Source organism: Microcaecilia unicolor, chromosome 8 (genome assembly GCF_901765095.1).
Source record: "Microcaecilia unicolor chromosome 8, aMicUni1.1, whole genome shotgun sequence".
NCBI classification, from domain to species: domain Eukaryota; kingdom Metazoa; phylum Chordata; class Amphibia; order Gymnophiona; family Siphonopidae; genus Microcaecilia; species Microcaecilia unicolor.
This window is the reverse complement of record NC_044038.1, coordinates 34060488-34073429: the sequence shown is the minus strand read 5'-3', so window position 1 is coordinate 34073429 and position 12942 is coordinate 34060488. Positions and strand designations below refer to the sequence as shown.

Here is a 12942-nt window from a genome sequence, read left to right as displayed (position 1 = left end):
TACTCCATTCTGTCATCTACTCCCCTTTCCCACATTTCTACCCTCTGTAATTCATCATTCTCCTTTCACTCATCTCCTTGGCAATCTCCATAGACTCTCTCAAATGGTTCCATCATGTCCAGCATATCCCCTCCCTCTATCCAGATAGGCCAGCATCTCCTCTCTCTCCTCACATAGTTAGCATCTCCCCAGTTATCAACTCCTCCTCTCTACATTCCTTCTCCGTCCTCTCTTCCCATCTTTTCCTTCTCACCCATAGTCAGAATCTCCCCACTTGGTCCAACTTCATGTCTAGAATCTCCCAGGCTCTTCCACTCCCCCCCTCCATGATCTTTATCTCTCCCTCCCATCCCTACCAGTCCTTCCCCCACCCATGATCTAACTTCAGTCCCTCTCTCTTCCCTGTGTTCTCCCCCCTTCAGTTCAACATTACTCTTCTACTGTCCAGTATTCTCTCTCCCTGCCTTCCATTCCCAGGTCACTGTATCCCTCCTTCCCTCCCACCCCTCTTGCTCACAATCCCTCTCTTCCACTTCCACCTCTCCTACCTGTGAACTGACATCTCGCACACCTCTCAAACCTGTCTTATCTCCCATCTCTTCTCTGGAATATCTTTAAAACTTCTTCATCCCTGGAGTTTTCTGACAGCAAGCAGCAATTCAAACATTCGCCAGCAGGTGGTGCATGTTTATGTTTAAAGCTGTTACAGAGAAATGACTGTTCCTTCTTTAGTTTAACACAGAGAAGAAGTTAACCTGCAGTGGATGTGGCCAGCTATTTTTAAAATTTGCTGTTCTGGGCTCTCATTGGCCCAGGAGCTCAAATTCAGCCAGGATGTACTGACTTTTTCTCCTGTCTCAGATTGGGAGGGAAATATCTCGTTGCTGAGGCCCTGTGAACAGTTATGTTTGATAAACTGTGAGCAGTTATATGTCCTGAACTCCTCAGGTACTAGTTAGATAGTAAACAAATGTTTAGACTGTGTTACAATTTATCCATGTTTCAGTTACCTGTTATTGTTTGCTGATTGCACTTTTTCTGTTAATTGTTCTAATTTTTCATGACAATAAACATTTTTAGTTTATTGCCTCTGCTTGTCTGGACTGACTAAGAATCCTGATGGTTAGTGTGTTGGGTCTGTGGGTGCTTTCTAGGAACTGTAGGACCACTGGGAGTGTGACCCCAGTAACCTAGGAATCACTGGAGATAATTTGAGAGCGGGAGACTCGCCCAGAGGCGGTTGGGACCCAGTCAGTGGGAGGAGGGTGCTAGTGTAGATCACAAGTGGCAGGTGTAGGCAGTCCTCAGCTGTGCTGGAGACAGACCCTCTAACTGACCATGGAGTAGCCCCAGGCGGGTGGCTAGGCATTTCGTGACAAGAAGCTGTGCAGCGTATTTGAATGGCTGCTTGCTGCCAGCGACCTTCAGAAAAAGATAGCTTTAAAGATACACAGAGGAGAGAACGGGGGACAGTAGAGAGTTGAGAAGGGAGAGATACCGGTTCATGGGCAGGAAGGGTGGAAGCCAGTCATTAAAATCAGTTGTGGGGGGTACTGCGGCACCTGTGGCTCTCCCCATTCCAACACTTATGGCCGCCACACTGACAGCTAGACTATGCACTTTCCCTGCTATTTCTGGAGAGATGAAATGTAAGGGGGGGAGGCTATGAATAAAAACATTGGAAAGAAGAGTAGGAAAAAAAAATCAATGGCTTGCGGGGGGAGGGGCACAAATGTAAGTTGTCTAAGGCCTAATATAGTTAATGCAAACTGCTCTTATGTTTTAGCCTCCCCTACCAGCCACCAAGTGGCTATACATGCCAAGTGACAATTTGACAAGTCTTGCATCTCACTATACCAACCCCATTTTTACATTATCTACTGCACGCATTATGCACCCATTTACTTTAGTTTTCCCAACTTATTAAAGATGGCCATCGTTGAGTCACTTTGTGATCCCGTCTTTGCTACCTATCATGTGCACAGTTGCAGCCACTGCGCATAGCTCCCTTACCCCGCATTCCAGGGAGCAGTGCATCATGACGTAATCTGTGTCCTTAGCTCATGCAATGGTGACAATTGGGCGGTTGTTGTTGGGTCGCATAGTTGTGCAGAAATGTCTAGTGCCCAGCTGCAAGTGAAGCACCTGACATTACAGGGGAACAGATCGAGGTAAATAAAGTAGAGCTTGTAGCTGGGTGGCTTCTTACAATTTTATTGTTTGCATTTATAGCCATGTTTCCCGGTCTAATGCATTGTTTCCCTGTGTGCAAAATAGCTATGCTAAGCTTTCCGGTTTTCTTTTTCCTGACTGACTGCTTACTGATCCTAACTGTAGAGGCCAAATGAATTTCAGTTATGGTATCAAAACCAGCCCAAAATCCTTTCAGCCTAAAGGGTATTTTATCTGTCAGCCATGTTTTGGTTTGGCCGAAAATGGCCATACGTTTTCAGTAGAAGGGGAAAATGTGTGCTTTGCCCCATTTGTCTCCCTCTCCCCTCCCTTTGAACAGGAGTTGCCTCTCCTCCTGGATCCCCACCCTCACCCCTTTGTCCCCCTAGGCTTATCTTACAATCTCTGCTGATCTAGGAATGTAGTTGGGGCAGGATCAATCCCCAGATACTTCTGCCCATTCCGATTCTGCTCTCAAAATGGTGGCCATGACTGGAACAACACTCCTGCCCTGATTACACCACTAGACTACCAGGAATTGTAAGGTTGTTGGGGGAGGGGCAGCTACTCTGTGTATTTTTTTTATTTTGGTATTGCAAGTAATGCAGTTATTTTGCACAATAGTTTATATGGTAAATAGAGTGCTTCAAATGAATGCTTGTGATACAAAATTTTAGCAGGAATTTATACCTTTAAATTTGGGATGATAAGCTCCTTAGGAATTAGCTTCACTGTAGAATTATGACATCAGCTGTTGCTCTGTGTGGCCCAAAGCCAGCCACTGTAAAAGCACTGTGGCTTTTACTACTACTACTAATCATTTCTATAGCGATACTAGACGTACGCAGCGCTGTACACTTGAACATGATGAGACAGTCCCTGCTCAACAGAGCTTACACTCTAATTAGGACAAACAGGACAAACGAGAGATAAGGGAATATTAAAGTGAGGATGATAAAATAAGGGTTCTGAACAAGTGAATAAGGGTTAGGAGTTAAAAGCAGCATCAAAAAGGTGGGCTTTTAGCTTAGATTTGAAGACGGCCAGAGATGGAACTTGACGTACTTTTCATTACCTGCAGTCTGTGGGTGTTGAGGCTATTTTGCTTGGAAGTAAAATGCAGTCTTTCATTATTTAAACTATTATATTCTGGCTATTATTAAAAACAAAATTACAGAGCACATCCGAGGACAAGGATTACTGAGACCGAGTCAGCACGGCTTTTGTGTGGGGAAATCTTGTCTGACCAATTTACTTCAATTCTTTGAAGGAGTAAATAAACATGTGGACAAAGGGGAGCCGGTTGATATTGTGTATCTGGATTTTCAAAAGGCATTTGACAAGGTACCTCATGAAAGGCTACAGAGGAAATTGGAGGGTCATGGGATAGGAGGAAAAGTCCTATTGTGGATTAAAAACTGGTTGAAAGATAGGAAACAGAGAGTGGGGTTAAATGGGCAGTATTCACAATGGAGAAGGGTAGTTAGTGGGGTTCCTCAGGGGTCTGTGCTAGGACCACTGCTTTATAATATATTTATAAATGATTTAGAGATGGGAGTAACTAGCGAGGTAATTAAATTTGCTGATGACACAAAGTTATTCAAAGTTGTTAACTCGCGACAGCATTGTGAAAAATTACAGAAGGACCTTACGAGACTGGGAGACTGGGCGGCTAAATGGCAGATGACGTTTAATGTGAGCAAGTGCAAGGTGATGCATGTGGGAAAAAAGAACCCGAATTGTAGCTACGTCATGCAAGGTTCCACACCAAGAAAGGGATCTGGGTGTCGTCGTCGATAATACACTGAAACCTTCTGCTCAGTGTGCTGCTGCGGCTCGGAAAGCGAATAGATTGTTGGGCATTAATAGGAAAGGTATGGAAAACAGGTGTGAGGATGTTATAATGCCGTTATATCGCTCCATGGTGCGACCGCACCTTGAGTATTGTGTTCAATTCTGGTTGCCGCATCTCAAGAAAGATATAGTGGAATTGGAAAAGGTGCAGCGAAGGGCAACGAAAATGATAGCGGGGATGGGACGACTTCCCTATGAAGAAAGACTAAGGATGCTAGGGCTTTTCAGCTTAGAGAAGAGATGGCTGAGGGGAGACATGATAGAGGTATATAAAATAATGAGTGGAGTGGAACAGGTGGATGTGAAGCGTCTGTTCACGCTTTCCAAAAATACTAGGACTAGGGGGCATGCAATGAAACTACAGTGTAGTAAGTTTAAAACAAAATCAGAGAAAAGTTTTCTTCACCCAACGCGTAATTAAACTCTGGAATTCGTTGCCGGAGAACGTGGTGAAGGCGGTTAGCTTGGCAGAGTTTAAAAAGGAGTTAGACGGTTTCCTAAAGGACAAGTCCGTAAACTGCTACTAAATGGACTTGGGGAAAATCCACAATTCCGGAAATAACATGTATAGAATGTTTGTACGTTTGGGAAGCTTGCCGGGTGCCCTTGGCCTGGATTGGCTGCTGTCGTGGACAGGATGCTGGGGCTCGATGGATCCTTGGTCTTTTCCCAGTGTGGCATTACTTATGTATCTTTTTTTCTGTTAACATCCATATACAGTAGGTTTAAATAAACATATAAATACAAAATGAAGCAAACTCCATCCACAATCAGTACATTCAACTTTAGATTTTGAATTCTTTGATGATACAAGAAGCCCTTTACACATGAAAAAAAATACTACAAATTCTTACATATTTTGCTCTTCCAGTTCATCTTTTCTGTTCATCATAGCCACAATGGCTTGTCGTAGTTCATCTGAAAAGAAATACAGAATAATAACTAGCTAACAGCATCTCTTGAATCATTTCAGAGCAAGCATCAACACAATCTAGAAATTGCCCCATCTTAATTTCTTTTTTTGAATTCCACAACACATTAGGTTCTCTATAATTTTAGTGGCACTCTTATGGACTAAATAAATGCCATCAAAATTCAAAAACAGATCAAATACCTTTCTTAAAAATATTAATAAACATAAGTTAACTGCATTCAACATGCTATTTTAATAACTTAAGGTATCAAACATGCATGTCTACAATTTTACAGTACAACCTTCGAAAGCTAATCAAGAAATGTATTAAGTTATGTCCAATAAAAAAGGTATCATCTTATTTTCTTTTCCATGTTTTATTTTGTTTGATTTCTATTGATAACAGTACAATTTAAAAGAGAAACAAATCTTTTACTGGTATAGAACTACTCTACCAATTAACATGCATAGTAACATAGTAACATAGTAGATGACAGCAGAAAAAGACCTGCATGGTCCATCCAGTCTGCCCAACAAGATAAACTCATATGTGCTACTTTTTGTGTATACCTTACCTTGATTTGTACCTGTCCTTTTCAGGGCACAGACCGTGTAAGTCTGCCCAGCACTATCCCCGCCTCCCAACCACCAGCCCCGCCTCCCACCACAGGCTCCGGCACTGACCGTATAAGTCTGCCCAGCACTATCCCCGCCTCTCGCCACCGGCTGTGCCACCCAATCTCGGCTAAGCTCCTTAGGATCTATTCCTTCTGAACAGGATTCCTTTATGTTTATCCCACGCGTGCTTGAATTCCGTTACCATTTTCATTTCCACCACCTCCCGCGGGAGGGCGTTCCAAGCATCCACTACTCTCTCCGTGAAAAAATACTTCCTGACATTTTTCTTGAGTCTGCCCCCCTTCAATCTCATTTCATGTCCTCTCGTTCTACCTCCTTCGCATCTCCGGAAAAGGTTCGTTTGCGGATTAATACATTTCAAATATTTGAACGTCTGTAGTATCCCCCACCCCCTCCAAAAAAATACATTTATTAATCTTCCAAGTAAAGGTTGTGGTTAGAGACGTATCATAGACAGTTCTAGGAGGAAGAGTAATATCTGAGCCATGTCTATAGCAACATCTTCAACTGGTCTAAATCAAAACTGCACAGAATGTTCTGGTTTGAAGATTACAAATAGTCCCCAAGCATAGAAATGCTGGACTATCTCTGGCTGCTAAGGAAGGAAACATTATTGATGAAAATCTAAATTAGAGCCATTTAGTGTTAGGACTGAAGCAAACTGAAGTAACTTCAATGATCATTTATGTGAACACAGTAAGGATCTTTAATACTCAATTTGTAAAATAGAAATGGAATTTAAACCTTGTTCTTCACTGCAGAAAACTTATGCACATACCCGATGAAAGGAAAGCCACCAATATTTTTTTTCAAAACATGTTAAATACGTCTAAAGCAGGACTTTGGCATGCTAATTTCCATTTTTTTTGTTCCATGAATAGATACTCTACAGGTGCAATTTTCAAACACCCTGTTTTGGAATCTTGCCAGGTACTTGTAACCTGGATTGGACAAGGTTGGAAACAGGATGCTGGGCTTGATGGACCTTTGGTCTGCCCCAGTATGGCAAAGTTTATGTTCTTATGTGCAAAGTTAGCTGGCACTTTGTACCCACAGATTATGTACTTAATTTTCTAAGGAAAACCACATCTGTAGCTTCACTTTTAAAACTGACCAAAAGTGGACTTTGCACCTGCTTTCTTTGTAGACAGACTTTAGTGAAATTTACTCAACATGTAGTTTTCCAAATCTACCAAACATGCCCCCCACCCCCACCCCACCTAGATGGCATACTATGGAACCCACTACATACTTTTAACCAGATTAAGGATCATTTTCACATGGCTTATCTACCCATTTAAATGGCTTTAAAAAATGCCCTCCAAATGAAAAGCAGAGCAGCATGTAATGTGCAAATCTCTTTCAGGGTGAAAAACTACTGGTGGCAATTCTATAAACTGGAACCTCATCTTAGGTGGAAAAAAGGAGTGCGCTTAGCACTAATTCTACAATAGTTTAAGGGCAAGCCTAAGCCACAATAGAATGCTAGCACAAAGCCACATCAGGATGTCAAAATGTAGCAATGCCCACTTATGACAGGTCAATGGCTGGCGTAAGCGGGCACGCTTAAGTGCACCATGCAATGATCTCAACTATCTGTAAGTTGTACATATTGTTTGACAACATGCCCATGCTCTGCTCATATGTACCCCGCACCCCCCCCCCCCCCCCCCCCCCCCCGACAGTTGCACACTAAGGAGTCCTTTTACTAAGGCAGGCTAACGGATTTAGTACGTGCTAATGATTAGTGTGTGCTAAATGACATTCAACCCACAGGAATATAATGGGCTGCATGGCATTTAGCGCACACTAAATCTATTAGCACACCTTAGTAAAAGGACTGCCAAGTGATTTAAGCCCGTTTTTAACAGAATAGCACCTAGGACTTGTATACATAACTGCCAATCATCTGCTCCCATCACACGCATAAGTGCTACTATTCTATATGCTTACTGGTGCCTAAATTTAAGAGGCAATAGTGTGCCCAGATTATAAAATTGCCTTTACTGCTTTTAAGGGGATCCTGCACATTGCAATTCAAAATAACAGGACTAAATAAATTGGAAGGGTGGAAAAAAAACCTTCAGATAGATGTGAATGAAGGCTCATGACTAGAGCCCAGCTATGGTTCCCATGGAACTGGAAGTCCCATGAAACAGAAGGAAACGACCAAGCCAAATAAAAAGTTTTGGGAAAAAAGTACAACCAAAAATTACTTCTAGTCACCTAAGCTACAGAGAAAAATGATATCCCTTTATTAAAAACTAGTCACCTTGTATATAAATGGTTGTTTTTATCCTGCAGATCTTTTTATGAGCAATAACACAGTTGGAAATCCAAGTATACTAAATCAAGTATATTTTACAATACAAATTTATGCATGCATAACATTCTGTTCATAATTCTCATATCTGTTCTTCATTTAAATAGTGCCTTCTTTCTATGTTAAAAATGTTTTTTTTCATGCATATAAAAAACAAAATTAAAGAGGAATGAAAGAAAAAAAAAAGATCCCACAATCTTACTAATTTGATTTGTTACAATTGCAAATGGTAAAACATTGCTATCTAAACAGCAATAAATGTTACCATGCAAACCAAACTTGTTTATAACAACATTTCTAGTAATTAAAGTAATTTATCAGCTCTAGTAGGAAATCCTCAAAGCACAATTTCTCAAGTCAAGGTACCATGTATAGCTGGGTCACATTCTCTCACACAACACAAAAGTAAGGGTCAAAATGCAAGCTTCCTTCTATTTCTAAAAGCAATCAAAACTGGTAGATTTTGCAGAATCATGAGATAAGCATGGGTATCATGGAAACCCCTCTCTTCCAAACACCCTAACATCTTCTTGGACCTGGCGTTATTTTTTACAGCGGTAAGGCAACTATGTTTCGGGTGCTCTTTTCTGATCATTGGGAAGGAATACAAAATGACCTCATTTAAATGAGATTGACTACACTCGCATGCTATCTGTGCTAAGGCCTGGCATGCTCATTTGCTGCGCTAGACTCTTCTGATCATTCTGCGCTGGTAAATGCGGGCGCTAGTACAGCACTAATGGCCTCTAGTGCCCATGTTTACTTCTTATCATCAGCACCCTAATGCATTATAGAATACTAGTGCAAGTCAGCAATTAGGCACCTACATTCCAGCAACACCCCTTTATTCCTGTTCTATGGCAGGTATAAATTTGAGCACCTAAATATAGCAGTTTGGTGCCCTGATATTCAATAAAACACACATTGAAACAGTCAAAACACCCATGCCCCGCCCATGCTCTTTTGCAGTTAAAGGCTAGCCCCCTCCCCCCCACCCCCTTTACAAAGCCACGTGGCATTTCTGGCACAGCCCATTCAAAGTACCGTACCATCAGTGTGGCTTTGTAAACAGGGGCCTAGAATATTTAGGCCACCAAACAGCAGCAGCGATCCAAAGAAGAACAAACACAACAATAGTAACATAGTAACATAGTAGATGACGGCAGAAAAAGACCTGCACGGTCCATCTAGTCTGCGCAAGATAAACTCATATGTGTATACCTTACCTTGATTTGTACCTGTCTTTTCAGGACACAGACCATATAAGTCTGTCCAGCAGTATTTCCCGCCTCCCAACCACCAGTCCCGCCTCCCATCACCGGCTCTGGCACAGACCCTGTATAAGTCTGCCCTCCCCTATCCTAGCCTCTCAACCACCAACCCCTCTTCCCCCCGCCACCCAATTTCAGCTAAGCTTCTGTGGATCCATTTCTTCTGCACAGGATTCCTTTATGCCTATCCCACGCATGTTTGAATTCCGTTACCGTTTTCATGTCCACCACCTCCCGCGGGAGGGCATTCAAAGCGTTCACCACCCTCTCTGTGAAGAAATACTTCCTGACATCTTTCCTGAGTCTGCCCCCCTTCAATCTCATTTCATGTCCTCTCGTTCTACCGCCTTCCCATCTCCGGAAAAGATTCGTTTGCAGATTAATACCTTTCAAATATTTGAATGTCTGTATCATATCACCCCTGTTCCTCCTTTCCTCCAGAGTATACATGTTCAGGTCAGCAAGTCTCTCTTCATACGTCTTGGAACGCAACTCCCATACCATCCTCGTAGCTTTTTTTTGTACCGCTTCCATTTTTTTTAACATCCTTTGCAAGGTACGGCCTCCAAAACTGAACACAATACTCCAGGTGGGGCCTCACCAACGTCTTATACAGGGGCATTAAAACCTCCTTTCTTCTGTGGTCATACCTCTCTCTATACAGCCTAGCAACCTTCTCGCTATGGCCACCGCCTTGTCGCACTGTTTCATCGCCTTCAGGTCCTCAGATACTATCACCCCAAGATCCCTCTCCCCGTCCGTGTCTATCAGGCTCTCCCCACCTAACACATACGCCTCCCTTGGATTTCTACTCCCTAAGTGCATCACTTTGCATTTCTTTGCATTGAATTTTAATTGCCAAATGTTAGACCATTCTTCCAGCTTCTTCAGATCTTTTTTCATATTTTCCACTCCCTCCGGGGTGTCCACTCTGTTGCAAATCTTGGTGTCATCCGCAAAAAGGCAAACTTTACCTTGTAACCCTTCGGCAATGTCACTCACAAATATACTGAACAGAATCGGCCCCAGCACCGATCCCTGAGGCACTCCACTACTCACCTTTCCCTCCTCCGAGCGAACTCCATTTACCACCACCCTCTGGCGTCTGCCCGTCAACCAGTTCCTAATCCAGTTCACCACTTCGGGTCCTATCTTCAGCCCTTCTAGTTTATTCAAGAGCCTCCTGTGGGGAACCGTGTCAAAAGCCTTGCTGAAATCTAAGTAGATGACGTCCATAGCACGTCCTTGATTTAATTCTCCTGTCACCCAGTCAAAGAATTCAATGAGATTCATTTGGCACGATTTCCCTTTGGTGAAACCATGTTGTCTCGGATCTTGCAACTTATTGGCTTCCAGGAAATTCACTATCCTTTCCTTCAGCATGGCTTCCATTACTTTTCCAATAACCGAAGTGAGGCTTACCGGCCTGTAGTTTCCAGCTTCTTCCCTATCACCACTTTTGTGAAGAGGGATCACCTCCGCCATTCTCCAATCCCTCGGAACCTCTCCCGTCTCCAAGGATTTATTAAACAAATCTTTAAGAGGACCCGCCAGAACCTCTCTGACCTCCCTCAGTATTCTGGGGTGGATCCCGTCCGGCCCCATGGCTTTGTCCACCTTTAGCTTTCCAAGTTGTTCATATACACTCTCTTCCGTGAACGGTGCTCTATCCACTTCATTCTCAGGTGTACTTTTTCCAGTCCCTCTCGGTCCTTCCCCAGGATTTTCTTCAGTGAAAACAGAACAAAAGTATCTATTTAGCAAATTGGCTTTTTCTTCATCATTTTCTACATAGCGTTTTGCTGTATCTTTTAGTCTCACAATCCCCTTTTTAGTCTTTCTCCTTTCACTAATATACCTGAAGAAGTTTTTGTCTCCCCTCCGTACATTTCTAGCCATTTGTTCTTCCGCTTGCGCCTTCGCCAGATGTACCTCTCTCTTGGCTTCTTTCAGTTTCATCCGGTATTCCTCCCAGTGTTCCTCTACTTGAGATTTTTTGTATTTCTGGAATGCTAACTCTTTAGCCTTTATTTTCTCAGCCACTTGCTTTGAAAACCATATCAGTTTCCTTTTTCTCTTGCTTTTATTTACTCTCCTTACATAAAGGTCTGTGGCCCTGTTTATTACTTCTTTCAGCTTGGACCACTGTCCTTCCACATGTTGTGCGTTCTCGCAGCCCATCAGCTCCTTCCTCAGGTATTCCCCCATTTTGTTAAAGTCAGTTCGCTTGAAGTCCAGGACTTTGAGTTTAGAGTGGCCGCTAACCACATGAGCCATTATAACAAAACAAACCGTTTGATGGTCACTGCTTCCCAGGTGCGCAGCCACTCAGACATTTGACACACTATCTCCATTCGTGAGCACCAGATCCAGCGTCGCTCCCTCCCTTGTGGGTTCCGTCACCATTTGTCCGAGCAGAGCACTTTGGAAAGCATCCACAATCTCTCTACTTCTTTCCGATTTCGCAGAAGGAACCTTCCAATCTACATCCGGCAGATTAAAATCTCCCAACAACAGCACCTCTCTTTTCTTCCCCAACTTTTGAATATCAGCGATCAGATCTTTATCCAGTTCCTCCAATTGAGTCGGGGGTCTGTAGACAACACCCACGTGGACCAAGGTTCTATCCTCTCTTGTTAAGGTGATCCATATCGCTTCTTCCTTTCCCCACTTCCCTGTCATTTCAGTTGCTGCGATATAATTTCTCACATACAGAGCTACTCCTCCACCTTTATGTCCCTCTCTATCCTTCCTAAAAAGATTATAGCCTGGTATGTTTACATCCCATTCATGGGAACCATTGAGCCATGTCTCTGTGACTGCAACTATGTCCAAGTCAGTCTCCAACATCAGGGCTTTGAAGGTCATTAATTTTATTGCTTAGACTGTGAGCATTTGTGGTCACTGCTTTCCAACTACATTTCCTAGTATGTGTTTTGGGTTTAGTGATTTGTGAGTGTCTTATCCAAATGTCAACTTTAATGGAAACAGGATCCAACCTGGCCAAGTTTCAGAAAAACCTTCATCAGGGGTCTACAAACAATAAATGTAATAAAACCAATACAATGTATAAGACAGATCATCATTAAAATAGATTATATAAAAATGAAAATAATAAGAATGCAAACATTACCACATAGGTTTCCACAATACATTCACAGATTCAAAGCATGTACTGCAATACCCTATCAACATATAAAAAAATCACAAATATCACTATTACTGCCTATAACGCTTAGTTTCAAATTAGATAAACCATATAAATATATGCTGTCAAGGGGGTGGGATATGGGATTGGGTCGGGTGGGGTGAAAAGTGTTAAAACTGTTGATGACGGGCTCTTTAATTGGCTCTTATTAAGATGGATGATTGGCTTGTTGGTTGCATTTTCCATTGTGTCATCAATAAAAACTGTTGAAACAAACATATGCTGTCATTTCTTGATTTTATTATATTTATTGTTTGCAGATCCCTGACGAAGGTTTTTCTGAAACTTGGCCAGGTTGGGTACTGTTTCCTTTAAATTTGACATTTGGATAAACTCATGCTCTGTTTGTCCTTCCTTGGATCACTGCTGCTGTTTGGTTGCCTGTTCTGCTTCTGCAGTAGACTGTCTCCTGTTTGTTTCTACTAGAATACTTAGGCACCAATTTATAAAATAGCACCTAAGTGCACTTAGGTGCCTAACTGCTGTTTCATCCCCATTTGGCACTCAACTTCTGTTAAATGCTATTTGAGCTCCAAAGGTTTGGCACCTAACAGAAATCTAA

At 42.5% G+C, this 12942-nt stretch overlaps 1 protein-coding gene across 1 annotated transcript in view; it reads right to left on the bottom strand.

Moving 5' to 3' along the window:
* SNX29 (sorting nexin 29) overlaps window positions 1–12942 on the bottom strand; it is a 463865-nt gene that overhangs the window by 332270 nt on the left and 118653 nt on the right. The window contains 1 exon segment of the mRNA XM_030211952.1: window positions 4881–4944. Within this exon segment, the coding sequence (XP_030067812.1) occupies window positions 4881–4944 (64 nt within the window).